This window comes from Hemicordylus capensis, chromosome 8, assembly GCF_027244095.1.
Source record: "Hemicordylus capensis ecotype Gifberg chromosome 8, rHemCap1.1.pri, whole genome shotgun sequence".
Lineage (NCBI taxonomy): Eukaryota > Metazoa > Chordata > Lepidosauria > Squamata > Cordylidae > Hemicordylus > Hemicordylus capensis.
Genome location: NC_069664.1, coordinates 20,095,309 through 20,109,617, shown reverse-complemented (window position 1 = coordinate 20,109,617; position 14,309 = coordinate 20,095,309). Strand labels below are relative to the sequence as shown.

The following is a 14,309-nucleotide window of genomic DNA, read 5'->3' as shown; positions in this document are numbered from 1 at the left end:
AGCAAATGGCATCAAAGTATAACAAGTCTGTCTAGTATCTCAGATTTTATGCACACACACACACACACACACACACACACACACACACACACACACCCCAATCCAAGAGAAGTCAGTGTTTGAGCAACTACAACAGTGTTAGCTGGAGCATGTAGCAGTTCCAGTGAAGGGCTAACCTGGGATGAGGCTGCGGGAGTTGGAGCACTTCGAAAGCTCCATCTCTGATTCCAGCTCTTGGTATACCGATACAGGTGACCTACAAGAGCAAAGAGCCAGCATGTTGTTCTAGTAGCAGCACAAGAAGAGAGTCAGTGTGGTGTAGTGGTTAGAGTGTTGTACTAGGACCAGAGAGACCCGAGTTCAAATCCCCATGAAGCCATGAAACTCACTGGGTGACTCTGGGCCAGTCATGTATCTCTCAGCCTAACCTACCTCACAGGGTTGTTGTGAGGATAAATATAACCATCTCTGGGCTCCTTGGAGGACGAGTGGGATATAAATGTAAAAATAATAAAACAAATAAGAAGAAGAATGGAATGGTACTCCCGGACCAAGATATAAACCAGGACATAAGTCAGGCCTGCACAACATCAGCCCTCTTGCAGATGTTGGATTACAATTCCCATCATCCCTGGCACTTTATTGATTTATCGATCATATTTATACACCGCCCCATATAAAATCTTTGGGCAGTTTACAAATTAAAACACAGCAACCATTAAAACCTAAAATGATAGGAAACAAATTAAAATAACTACCAATAACACTTCAATAACTATTACCAACAAAAAGTCTGATCAAATAGGTGCATTTTCGAGAGTTGCTTAAAAACAGCCAGAGAGTCTAGGAGGTTCTGATTTCACTGGGGAGCATGTTTCAGAGCCCTGGAGCCATCCTTAAGAAGGCCCGGTTTTAGGGTTGCCTTCAAATGAGCCAGTGGTAACCACAACTGGAAATCCCCCTTCCGTGATCTTAATAGGAGGCGGGGTTTGTGAAGAAGAAGGTACTCTCTATTGGCTACTGTGGCCAGGCATGATGGGCGTTATAGTCTGAAAAGAGCTAGAGGGCTGAAGTGGTGCACCCCTGGTGTAAGCTGGTGGCAGAGGCCAGCTGAGTGCCAACAGGGCTACAACCAAAGCTGTGCATTTGACATCCCTGCAGCTTCCTAGAGCAGGTACAAAACCTCACAATCTGAATTAGGGTTGGCAATTATTTTGTTCTTTTTACACCAAGTTTCCGGTCTAGGGCTGCATGACTGCAGCCCTCCTGATGTGCGTGGACTACAACCCCATCATCCCCAGCCAAAGTGCCAATAGGTATGATGGGAGTTACAGTACAACATCTGCAGAAGGGCTGATGTTGGGCAGCCCTGTTCTAGTCCTGGCAGTTGCAGGAGGATGCTTCTGGACAAGTGGATTGTCTCCAGCAAACATCTGGAAACTACAGTGGAGTTGGAGCTGCAGATCCTGCACTACCCACGAACCCCACCACCTATTAAAATCATTTGAGGAAGTCCAGTTACAGTTGCCATTGGCTCATTTGGTGGCAACTAGGGACCAAGCCTCCTCCATGGCTGCCCCAGGACCTTGGAATACACTCCCTGCCAAAGTAGCAGCTTCTTCATCTCTGGCTGCCTTTAAAAAAAGAACAACCCTTAAGACCCTTAACCATCTCCTCCTTGGAGAGGAGAGCTGGTCTGGTGGTAGCAAGCATGACTTGTCCCCTTAGCTAAGCAGGGTCCGCCCTGGTTGCATATGAATGGGAGATTTGGTGTGTGAACACTGGAAGAGATTCCCCTCAGGGGATGGAGCCGCACTGGGAAGAGCAGAAGGTTCCAAGTTCCCTCCCTGGCATCTCCAAGATAGGGCTGAGACAGATTCCTGCCTGCAACTTTGGAGAAGCCAATGCTAGTCCGTGTAGACAATACTGAGCTAGATAGACCAATGACTCAGTATATGGCAGCTTCCCATCTTCCTATGACACACCGTTTTTTTCAGGCTTTTAGTTAAAAACCTTTTAAAACAGTTTCAACTGTTTTTATTGTGTTTTTCTTTCTGCTGCATTTTTAAGCAATGTGAGAAATGTATAGGGATGTGCAAATCAATCCAAATCCGAATCGTACCCCACCTAGAGATGGATCAATTAGGCCAGGGGTTCCTGGCCTGTGGTACTCCAGACATTGTTGAATGACAACACCCAACTTCCCCAGCCACAATTTTTTGTAGCTGTGGATGATGGGATTCGTAGTTCAGTAGCATCTGGAGCAACACAGATTGGGAACCCCCATACTAGGTGGTTCACAAATGGGAATGAAAGAAGGAATGATGATATCCTTGCCCCTCCCATTACTTTCCACAGTTCTCTTCCTCCTCCCCTGTCAACTCACTTATCAGAGTCATCAATGAGGATGCAGCGTTCTTGACTCCTGCTCCACCCACAGTAGGGATCCTTGGCTCTGACGCAGCTTTCACAGGAGGTGTATTTGCTGCAGTCACCGATGGGAACCCGAAGTATTTTGAAGCTGGAGACAACGAACAGCATTTTCTAGGAAGGAGAGGTATGCCTGGGTAAGCTGATCAATAGCAGAGTGACATTATAGATTGCTAGTTTGCTCCCACCATCCCACTTCCTGGACACTAAATGGTGCAAAAACACCTCTTGCAGAATATGGAGCCCCATTCAATTCAGCTTGTATTCTGTTGCACATTCATGTTTCTAGTCCTTATGGTTCTAGAGCTGGGGGGGGGGAGTGTGCAGGCATCTTCTGGTGAAACATCCGTACAAAGGGGAATGAAGCCCACACAGTGGCCTACGGTAAGGGTTCTCAAACTTGGGTGCCCAGATGTTATTGAACCATCTCCCATAATCCCCAACCCAAGGCCATTGTGGCTGGAGATTCTGGGAGCTGAAGTCCAACAACATCTGGGGACCCAGGTTTGAGAACCCCTGGCCGACAGAATTCTGCTTCCCTGTGTATGTCTGCATTTTCCAGCTGCTGACCAGCCCAACATTATTTTGTTGGGTTTTGAGGGCCCTCCCATTCCACCACTTCCTTGTCTCCTCTGAGGCCTGAATCCTGAAAGCATTAGCCAAAGTAATGGCAATGGTCTTAACTGGGCATCACTTATCCCAAGTGTGTCTTCTTTGTTGGTGGTGCAGAGCAGGGCTTCCTAACTTTGTGTCCTCAGATGTTGCTGGCCTACAACTCCCATCTTTCCCCGCTGAAATGTCTCCTGGCTGTTGCATCTGGGGATGATGGGGGTTGTAGTCCGACAACACCTGGAGACACAGAATGGGGAACCCCTGGAGTCGGGAGCATCATCTGGTGCCAGGGGGCAGAGGAGGGAAGGACCCATAGCTGGTGTCTGCCACCTTCGGAACACTCAATGTCAATCCACAAAAAGGGTCTTCCTTACCAACTCAGAGTATAAAAGCAGACTGTTGATAGCCCAGCCTTGGTCAAAGATCCGCAGTGCTGGCATGTAATGGACACCCGAGAGCAGAAGCACTGCTCTGTGAAGCCAGCCTTTATCTGTGGGAGATCCAAAATAGGACAAAAGGTCACAGAAAGGAGCTATCATAAGGAAGGTTTCACAGGTTTGGATAGAAGCAGACTCGAACTGGATGGCGGGGGGGGGGAGGGGTGCCAGTCCAAGTTCGAGCCCAACTGGCCCTGAATCAGCAGTTCGAGGGGCATGTTTTTAAAGGAGAATCCAGTGAGGCTCAGAGTGGCAAACATGGAGAAATTATGGGGAAGTGCATGGAGCGGATCCATCATTGGTCTCTCTGTCTCAGGGTGGCATACCTTTGGCCCGCCAGCTGGTTCTGGACTACAAGTCCCATCATCCCCAGTCACAGTGACCAATACTCAGGAATGATGAGAACTGTAGTCCAACATCGGCAGCAGGGCCGTAGCTGTGCAGCCCTGTTCTAGTTGAATAGTGAGACAGGCAATGGCTCCCCAAGGTTGCATGCAGGGATATACAGCAACATAGGAAGCTGCCTTCTACTGAGTCAGAGCCTTGGTCCATCTAGCTCAGTATTGTCTACAAAGACTGGCAGTAGCTTCTCCAAAGTTACAGGATTGAATTTATCTTGGCCCTGTTTTGGAGACGCCAGGAGGGAATCCGAAGCCCTTTTCATGCAGTCCTGATGGAGATGCTCTTCCCAGGGAAGCTCCATCCTCTAAGAGGGACATCTTACAGTGCTCACATGTAGTCTCTCACTCAAATGCAAACCAGGGCAGACCCTTCTTGGCAAAGAGGACAATTTGTGTTTTGCTACCACAAGACCGGCTCTCCTCCTCACCTTGCTCCTGAGCTCCTTGAGTTAGAGATGCCAGAGATTACATTTCCACACACATGCAAAGCCAGTGCTCTACCCATGTGCTATGGCATTTCCAATCAATTGATTAGTCTGTCTACTCTAGCCTCCACTGAACAGCTGGACAGGTAGGAAGAAGCCTTTCCCAGACCTTCTAGCTGAAGCTTTTGAAGTGGAGAAACCAGGGGTTGAAACTGAGATCTTCTGCATGCAAACCTCATCCTCTGTCACCAGATTCTAGATCTTATCTACCTGTCCCAATGTACAGCACAGTGTAAAATCTGCCATCCAGGGTTTCCACTTGATCTGCCACCACCTGGGTGAAGTTGCTCTCTTTCTTGTGTAGGAGGGGCTGGTTGCCTTGAGGCTTCACCGCATCATCCATCAGTGGGTGGTTCCTGACAAAGCTGAGGGTTTGGGGTGGCATCTCCAGTGAGGTGAAGAAGCCCTGCATCCGGGCTGTTTTGGTGATACACTGGAGAAGATAACACAGGATCTCTACTTAGCAGCAACAGATCAGGTGTGAAGGGAATATGTCTTCCCCGCACAGACCAGAAGGGGACAGCTCTGATGCATTCTGCCTCTAGGAGTGGGGAAGGAGAGCAGGTAACGGGATGTTCTCCTCCATCCCCTGGTGGTACTTACGGCTCCAGGACGGGGGCTGGGCACATCACCATAGTACCGCCCCCACTTATGAGAGTCCTGATTAAACTCCTTGTAAGCTCCTTCAAACACTTTCAACACATTCTGAATTGGGTACTGGCACACAGCGGAAATATCCATATTTGCCCTGCAAAGGAAAAAGACGTTGGTTAGGGTTAAGCTTAAGAGTAGAGACTATCCAAGTGTGGGCAGATTTTATTGTTGCATTGCAGCAGGCTGAAAGATCCTCACCATGGAGTTTAAATTTAAATCCACATGAAAGCAAGATCATATGGCTCTGTCCCCTAGCCACAAGCCTGCTCTCCATTTCCCCCCTTCTATAAATTCTGCCCCATAAGTTCACCACTTGATGAGCACAGGCTTATGGGCACCCAGGTAAACCCTGGCACAATGCTTTACTACCTTACCAGTGTGCCCGGAAGACCCCAAAGAGGGTGGAGTCTCTCCACTCTTTCCCCCTCAGTACGTAGATTCCCTGCAGCCGGTTGAAATGCACAAACTCTTTGGGAAGGGAGCACACCAGCCGTGCCTTGAGGAACGTCGTCCACTTCTTCTGCAGTAGGCGGGCCCCGCCCAGGTCCCCCTGCATGGAAACAATAGGTGGTAGATTGCCAGCTATTCAGATTGCTGAATAGTTCTTCTTAGATTAGACCAGGGTGGGCAAACCTGGCCTTCCAGCTGTTGTTGAACTAGAACCCCCATCATTCCCAGCCACAAATTATTGCCGTTGGGATGCGGGGAGCAGTTGTTCAACAACAGTGGGAGGGCCACACTTGCCCACCCCTGGACTAGACTTCAATTATTATTATTTATAAGGCACACCTTGCATTCAAAAAATGGATATTGAAACGTTGGAAATGGTGGAGGAAAAGGCAACCAAAATGCTGAGGGGGCTGGAGCACCTCCCCTATGAGGAGAAGACCTTTAGGGCTTTTTGGCTTAAAAGAAAGGAGAACGATGGGGGAATATGATAGGGCCAGATGAAATTAGGCATGGCATAGAGAAAATGGAGAGAGAAAAGTTGTTCTTCTGTTCCTAGAACAAGAGTTATTCAATGACATGGATTGGCAGGAGCCACAGGATGGGCAAAAGAAAGGACTTCTTTACACAACATGGAATTAATCTATGGAATTCATTGCCACAAGGTGTGCTGGTGACCTATGGCTTTGCAAGGAGATTAGACAGGTTCATGGAGGACAAGTCCATCAGTGGCAACTGGTCTTGATTACTACATGCTACCATCAGGTTCAGAGAGAATATACCTCTGAATTCCAGTGGCTGGGAAACAATGGCAGAAGGGGGCTTATTGCCTTCATCTCTTGCTTACAGGCTTCCCAGAGGCATCTGGTTGACCTCTGTGGAACAGATCAGGGGTAGGCAATCTTTGCACACCAGCAGTTGTTGAACCACAACTCCCACCATCCCCAGCCACAAATTGTGTTTTGAAATGCTGTTGCATGTTTCCCATCTTTAAAGGTGTAGTCCTCTTCAAAAATCGCCAAGAGCATTCACTCCCTCGATGGTGCAGACCACCCCAGATGACTTGTACTAATGGGATCTCCAGGAACGTATGCCCACCTTGCAGACTCTGGCCACACGTGCCACCACTTGCTCCATCTCCCAGTCATACTCCAGGGCCTTCTCATTGAAGAAGAAGTAGACCTTGTCATCATCACCGCTGACACTGCCTTCACTCTCCTTAATGTAAGCCGAACCCACAAAATGGGCATCTGCAAACAGAAAGGGAGACGGATGGATTCTGTGGGTATATAAAGGCCTTCCTGTGCTGCCCGGTTGTTCCTATATCTGTGGCTGAACAGCCGCTGTGGTCTCTCTCTAGAGCTACTTAGATTGTGCTTTCGCCAGATGCTCTTTATGCTGTGGGTGTGTGTACCTGTTTAATGACTGTTTTTAATCCTCATAATGGGTTGATATATTGCAGGCTGCCTTGGACAATTCACAGAATGGAATGGGTTTAAATATCTCTAATAACTAAATAAATGGTTGAGACTGGGGATCAAGACCCAGTTGGTTTGATCCCATCAAGACTCAGTTGGCTTAATCCTGTCCACGCCCCCACCAAATACGTAAGCTGCCTACTGCTGAGTAAACCCCTTGGTCCATCTCGCTCAGTAAATAAATAAGAAGTTGCTGGGAATCCAGCATGCAAACCATGTGCTTGTACGAAGCAGTTTCATTTTTTTGCCTGTCAGCCCGCCCTGGAGAACCCATCTTCCCTTCCCCCTGCTGTATCTCACCATTGAATAAGTTGTCCTCGGTCTTAATGGTATAGTGTCTATCCAAGCTGCGCTGGATCACCGACTCACTGCCTAGAAAGTTGGTGAGTGTCGCTGTATAGAGCTCACCATCTGAATGGGAAGGAAACAAAGAAGGAGCTAGATCAGCTGGATGTGGGTGGCCCTGGTTCAGAGATTGCAAATGGAGAATGCAGCTGCCATGTTACTATCAGGAGCTCAGTTGGTGGAGCACCTTACTCAAGTCCCTTTTTTAATCTACCCTGACTCCTGTTTTGTTTCTGGGTCCAATTCAAGGCACTGGTGTTAACCACTAGAAGCCTAAACAGCTTAGGTCAGAGTCAGCCAGGGATATTGCTAGGTATTCAAAAGATCCAAGGTGTATGCCACAGCCCTCCTTATAATAATTAAACTCAATCATGCCACTCCCCCAAGAACAATGAAGTTTGACTCCTCTCCAAAGGGGAACAGGAGGAGACAAGTGCTGTACTGAGAGCTAAAGCATCAGTTTGTCCCCAGCACCACACCTCCTAGGGAGGAGAGGAGACAAAGACAAGGAGCAATAGTTGTTGATGGAGCATCAGCAGTAGAAGCAACCTCCCGTCCTCCATTTGAAAACAAAGTGGCCAATGATCTTCAGGGCATTGAACAATTCACTGGGAGCCTGAGCTCATGGCCCATTCCCTAATCATGTTCCTGGTTGGGGGTACTTTAAGGGCCCCTTAATCCATATACATCTACCTGCCCACTGAAGTCATCCAGAAAGACTCTGCTCCAGCTTCCTTCACCAGCTGAGTTATGGGTGCTGGTGACCTGAGATAAAACCTTTCCCATAGCCGCCATGTCCCCTCTGTCTGGCCCTCCCCCCATCACTGCATTTCAGAGGGCTATTAAAACCACCATCTTTTGCCAGCCATTTGGTTTGATGCCAGCTTCTTGGCTTCAATACTTTGCATTCTTTCATGCTGTGAACTGTGCTTGTTGTGTTATGTTTCTTGGCATTCTGGTAAGTCATTAGATAGATAATAAAACCTATCTATCTATCTATCTATCTATCTATCTATCTATCTATCTATCTATCTATCTATCTATAACATTTATATACCGCCCACAACGCAAGTCTCAAGGCGGTTATGATTAGGGTCACAGTTGTGATTGGGTAGTGGGGATTCTACATAGAGCCTTAGAGAAGGAGTCAGTTAAAGATTAGCTGTTACTGGTTGGTAGACCTGCCTTTTGTAGCTCTGTGTAAAGGAGAGAATTTTTATATTTATTTCAAACCAGAATAAATCCTTGGTTGTTGTTTATCTCGAGTGGCAACTCTACTGTGAAAACAGAGGAATTGTTGGGCCAAGAATATACAGCAACCCTGAGAGGCTCGAGGTATCAGTGAGTGTGGAGGCTGAAAATTTCCTCAGATGGCGGCAGTGGGTTGATATTTTCACTACAAACATCTCAAAGCCTCAAAGTGAGGCATCACAACTGCAACTTTAATTTTTGCCTTAGGTGTCCAAACAACGCAGTTCCGAAATTCACTTACCCACAAGAAGTCCTGTCTGCCCCTTGGCTGGGTCATAGGGGCACTTCCCCTTTCCATCTTCCAAGGACCCTTCAACTATGGAGAAATCGTCCAGATTCTGGAAGATGAATCCGAAGAAGGGGAGAGGGGTTAGGAGACTGAGGCAAATACTTCCTGTGCCTGGTGCTAAATGCATATCTTAAAACAAAATGCGGTGTACATCTGTCCGGGTAAAATATGTTCGGCCTGTTTTAGATGGGGTCACACCCACCTAAATGGCCAGGTTCACTATCGGGGGGAGCTCACTAATCCAGCTTTGCCACTAGAGAGTCAAGTGGTCTCTGTCGTGCGGAGCGCCTCCTATGAGCTCCAGCTAAGGAACCAGCTGCAACCTCAGCTGGAATGGAAACAGCTTGGCCACCATTACCCATGCTCTTGTTACCTCCCACTTAGATTACTGCAATGCATTGTACATGAGGCTGCCTTTGAAATGGTCCAGAAACTGCAGTTGGTCCAAAACTGGGCCTCAAGACTGTTAAATGGGCTGGGTATTTTGACTGTATCATGCCAGTGCTTCATCAGCTGCACTGGCTCCCAGTCTGTTTCCAGGCCTATTTCAAAGTGTTGGTTTTAACCTTTAAAGCCCTAAATGGTTTGGGACCCAGTTTTCTGAGAGAGTGCCTTGCTCCATATGTCTCGACTCAGACCTTAAGATCTTCTTTGGAGGCCCTGAGCTGAATGCCCCCACCAAACGAGGTAAGGCGGGTGGCCACTAGGAGAAGGGTCTTTTCAGTGGTGGCACCCCGTCTGTAGAATAACCTCTCCAGTGAGGCTCGCCAGGCATCGCCATTTTGCCTTTTAGACGATTCAAAAGTTTTAAAAATGTTTTGGATTGTATTTTCTATTGTAATTTTCTTGTGTTATTTTATGTGCTTTTATTGGATTTTGGTCTGTGTTGAGAGCCCCCTAGAGAACAACTTGTTACGTGGCAGCAAACAAAGGTTTCTTTATTTTGTTGGTGGTGTTGTACTCACAATAAAGACGCACTTGGGCTTGTAGGAATAAGTGCCACAGGCATACATTTTGGAGCTATCGTAGATCTGCAGGAAACAGATGGAGTTGAAGCAGTCGTCCTGGGGAAGGGGAGAGAGAGGGACAGAGAGAGAAGCTCGTGACCAGCAAGCATCCAAAATTCATCAATTCATCCATCTTTTTAAAACAGGCTTTTAAAATGTTTTTAAAATGTCCATGTATTGCATTTTGTATTTTTATTTTGTATTTTATTGTAATTTTTTTGGTTCTATGTGTTTCAATGGTATATTTTATTAAATTGTTTTTATATGGTTATATTGTGAGCTTCCCAGAGAGAAACTATTTGTTATGAGGCAGCTAATAAATAAAGTTGTTGTTGTGTACTGGTCAAAGACTGTAATAAAGTTTATCTATCTTCTTCTTGTAGTAGTAGTAGTAGTAATAATAATAATATCCATGCACTATAGAGTTGTTTGCTTACAAATTCCGCATTCTCTTAGCTTTTTATTTGTGATTTTATTATAATTTATTTCATATCAAAAATATTGACCCCAACCACCACATGATTATGGTCATGATTGAAGGTAACTATCAGGAACATGAAGGAAGACCATTTGGCTCACCTGGGCACTTTTGCCTTTGCGGATGCAATCATCCTTCCTGTCCTGAGGAACCTTCCAGGTGATCTGCCAAGAACCATAACTTTTCTTAATGACCATTCTCTTTTTGTGCCTTCTCCACTTGAACACGGAGGCTTGGGTGGTTTGTTGTGTAAAAGCCACATATTTTTAAGAACAAGCGTTAACGATAACAGTGTTCCAAGTCATATGGAACACAACAGCATTTACAAAAAGCTCAAGATTATAAAGCTGCAATGAAAGCTGAAAATCCAGCTCTTCAATCCAGCCACCCTGACCCCACAACTCTCTCCCTTGCCTCTCCCTCCCCCTCTCTCTCTCTCTCTCTCTCTCTCATAAGAAACCCTCACTTCCACCCCAGCCCAGAAGCTCATGTACTTTTTCTACCACCTTCGAATTCAAGACTATCAGAAGACATTCTGAGATGGGAAAATCTGAGTAGCTCCTTCTCACCCTGATTCTTAACACCCAGCAGTGTTCTTATGCAACTCTTGTTTGTTTCAGTGGGGCTTGCACAGATGAACTCCCCCCTGGATAGTGCCCCATAAGTCAAATCTGCTTCTTTCTCACTTTCAAGAGCCTCCAAGATCTTGTCTGATGCTAGGGCCACCAGGAGGAACCCTTACTGCTGGCTCCTCCTGCTAAGATAGACCTCAGTGGTTATTAGCCACACTAACTAAATGGAATCTCCATGTACAGCAGCAGTATATCTCTGAATACTAGATGCTGGGGACAAGCAGTGGAGAGAACTGCTTCCTTCGTGTCCTGCTGGTAGATTTTGGGAAGGTCACTGCTGGAGAGACAGCATGCTGGGCTGGCAGATGTCAGCCTACAACTCCCATCATCCCTGACTACTGGCTACTTGTGTCTGGGGACTATGGGAACTGAGGTCCAACAACAGCTGGAGGGCCTGGACTGGGTGGCCTTTCTGATGTGACCCAGCAGGGCTCTTCTTCTGCTCTCAGCCAAATGAGCAGGAGCTGTGCAAGGACTCTACCACATTCCTGGGGTGGCCCCAGCACTGTGGCACCTGAGCTTGGTACCAGATGCTGCCTTGTTTCGTTATCTCTGAAACTAGCCTTGAAAAAGGATATTCTTCCATTTGAATCCATTTAATTATTTTTCACCTAGAAGGGATAAGAACATTTCAGAGAACTATTCCATCCCATCCCATGAATTGAAGAATATCCTTTTCCAAGTCTACCCGGAAAACCTGCTGCATGGTCTACCCTCCAACTCACACATTTCTCTACTTGCACGGAGCTGGTGCTGAAGGCATAGATAGCATCCCGAGCCCCCACATAGAGCAAATTTCTTTCTTTGTCCAATGTCGGCGCCTTGAAGTAGGTCGCACCCCCCTCGGAAATACACTTTGTCGCTTCCAGTTCTGTAAGGGAAGGGTGGAAGGCATCAGAGGAGGCGGAGGGGAAACAAGATTTGCTCTTCCTCTACCCCCGTTTGTAACATTTCCCTCTGTGGTGGTATCTTATGGATTAACCTCCCCAGTGAGGTTCGCCTGGCTTCATCACTTTGTTATTTTAGATGCCCAGTAAAGCCCTTTTTGTTCCCCCAGGTCTGGTTTTCAGATTTGATCTGATTTTCAACTAATTTTAAAATGAGCTTTGAAGCTGCTTTGTATTGTATTTTGTATTTTCTTTTCAACTTTTTTGGTCTGTTATGATTTAATGTGCTATGTGTTTTTATTGTATATTTGAGTCCTCTGTTACTGTATGTGTGCTGGTCTGTGATCGTAATAAAGGAATTGATTGAATCCTCTGTTATGAGTCTCCCAGAGTACAATTTTTAATGGGGTGGCTTACAAATAAAGTTATTATTAATTATTAACTATTATTATTTATTAGTAATAATAATAAATTATTATTTTTGTTTACACAGTCAGACAGGTGTTATTGATTGGTTTGTTTTATCCAGGCATCGAGTCTTTCCCAAGGACCTGGGATGGCTGGATTTTATTATCAATATTGTTGTTGTTATTATAGATATTGTTGCAGAATATAGGCTGTTCCCAGTAAAGTTGCTTTTTGTAATTGGCTGATGGTGATTTCTGTGGCCCCTATGGTGTTGAAGTGCTCTTCAAGTTGTTTTGGAATTGTACCTAGGGCACCAATTACTACTACTGGGATTATTTGGGTCTTTTTCTGCCACAGCCTTTCAATTTCAATTTGTAGATCTTTGTATTTTGTTATTTTTTCTATTTCTTTTTCTTCTATTCTGCTATCCCCTGGTATTGCTATGTCGATTATTTTGACTTGTTTTTCTTTCTTCTCGACTACAGTTATATCTGGTGTATTGTGTGGCAGAAGTTTGTTTGTAGTCAAAAGTCCCATATTATATTATATTATATTATATTATATTATATTATATTATATTATATTAATTCACATTTTATATCCCGCTCTTCCTCCAAGGAGCCCAGATCGGTGTACTACATACTTAAGTTTCTCCTCACAACAACCCTGTGAAGTAGGTTAGGCTGAGAGAGAAGTGACTGGCCCAGAGTCACCCAGCAAGTCTCATGGCTGAATGGGGATTTGAACTCGGGTCTCCCCAGTCCTAGTCTGGCACTCTAACCACTACACCACACTTATATTATTATATTTAATAATAAATTATTATTATTATTATTAGTACTTTGGTAGTATGACTATAGTTGAACTGATTTCATTGAAAAGCAGGCTAAAATATCCCTATAATATCTAAATAAAAAGGTAAATAGCAGCAGTGCTTCTAGACTATGAGCCCTTTCACATGACCATAGGGGGTGATTTTTGTGGCGGGGGTGGTGAGGAAGAGCTCCTACTCTAGCAGCCACAGATCAGCAGAACCTCTGCTGCCAGACAATGTAGTCAACACAGAACTAGATGGACCAGTGGTCCAATACTGTGGAAGACAGCTTGCCTGCATCCTGTTAGTATTTAAGCTAGGATTTGAGCCATGTGTAGAGGAGTGTTTAGGATGAATTCCTGCACCCTCCTCCAATAAGGGAATGATGCCCCGAAGCATCAGGAGGAGGGAAAGCTATGCACATTCAGAGTACCTTATCATGTGTGGTGGGGCCAGTGGACTAAGTATCATCAGGAACTCTGTCACTCCAATCTAGGGCGCTCTGGGTGTGAGCTTGACTTACCTTTTGTTTTAAAGCAGAAGAAGGTTATGAAAGTCACCACCAGAGTCTTGTACATCTTCTTTCCATTACTTCCACAACATAAGAAGGAGCAGCAGAAACTTCTCAGAGGAAAAGATAATCCAAAAGCCAACCAAGGGGAAAGAGTGTGATTTTTATACCAGATACACCATCTTGTGGGATGAACAAAGGTGGATTTATATCTTGGGACGGAACTAGTTATCTATTAGAATATTGTGCAAATGCATGCCAGGGACACAGTGAATCTAGTCTCTCATATCTTTAGCTGGCATGTCCTGTACTTTGAGAGGCGGGGCGCCATTACAGTTACCCAAATGATTCCCTTGGAAGTGAAGTCTCAGTTTCGCTCTCAGGGAAGAGATCATGTCCTTCTTCAGGACATGGTAAATATAAATAGCAGGGGAGTGACGTGAATAAGCCACAGGATCACATGTTTTCTATCATGAATATAACATTCCCAACTTTGGGTCCAAATAAAGACACTGTTGGAATACAGCTCTCATGGTTGGAGGCAGAGGTGCACCTAGGTAATTTTGGAGCTTGGACCTAAAGGCCTTTAGAGCCCCTCCCCGCTCAAGTTAAGCATCACACACACACACACACACACACACACACACACACACACACACACACACAAGTGGCACACACATACAGTGTTTTAACACATGGGTTCTTGAGGGCAGAAACAGCAACTGAACTCCTCAGAATGTAAG

At 45.7% G+C, this 14,309-nt stretch overlaps 1 protein-coding gene across 1 annotated transcript; it reads right to left on the bottom strand.

Moving 5' to 3' along the window:
- Positions 1 to 3,389: 3,389 nt before the first annotated feature.
- LOC128333823 (semaphorin-4C-like) lies at positions 3,390 to 13,633 on the bottom strand. The gene is made up of 11 exons (XM_053269836.1): positions 13,579 to 13,633; positions 11,660 to 11,817; positions 10,416 to 10,466; positions 9,795 to 9,893; positions 8,782 to 8,878; positions 7,245 to 7,355; positions 6,565 to 6,716; positions 5,394 to 5,569; positions 4,969 to 5,113; positions 4,576 to 4,798; positions 3,390 to 3,532 (listed from the first exon to the last, which is right to left on the bottom strand). The coding sequence occupies exons 1-11, from the start codon at positions 13,631 to 13,633 to the stop codon at positions 3,390 to 3,392; spliced, it is 1,410 nt and encodes a 469-aa protein (XP_053125811.1).
- Positions 13,634 to 14,309: the final 676 nt, after the last annotated feature.

Coding starts and splice junctions, on each gene's coding strand:
- LOC128333823 (XM_053269836.1), bottom strand. CDS start 13,633: ATGTACAAGACTCTGGTGGTGACTTTCATAACCTTCTTCTGCTTTAAA. Junction 9,894..10,415: donor GCAAAGGCAAAAGTGCCCAG/GTGAGCCAAATG, acceptor CCCCTTCCCCAG/GACGACTGCTTCAACTCCAT. Junction 3,533..4,575: donor TGTGCTGTACATTGGGACAG/GTAGATAAGATC, acceptor GATCTCCCACAG/ATAAAGGCTGGCTTCACAGA.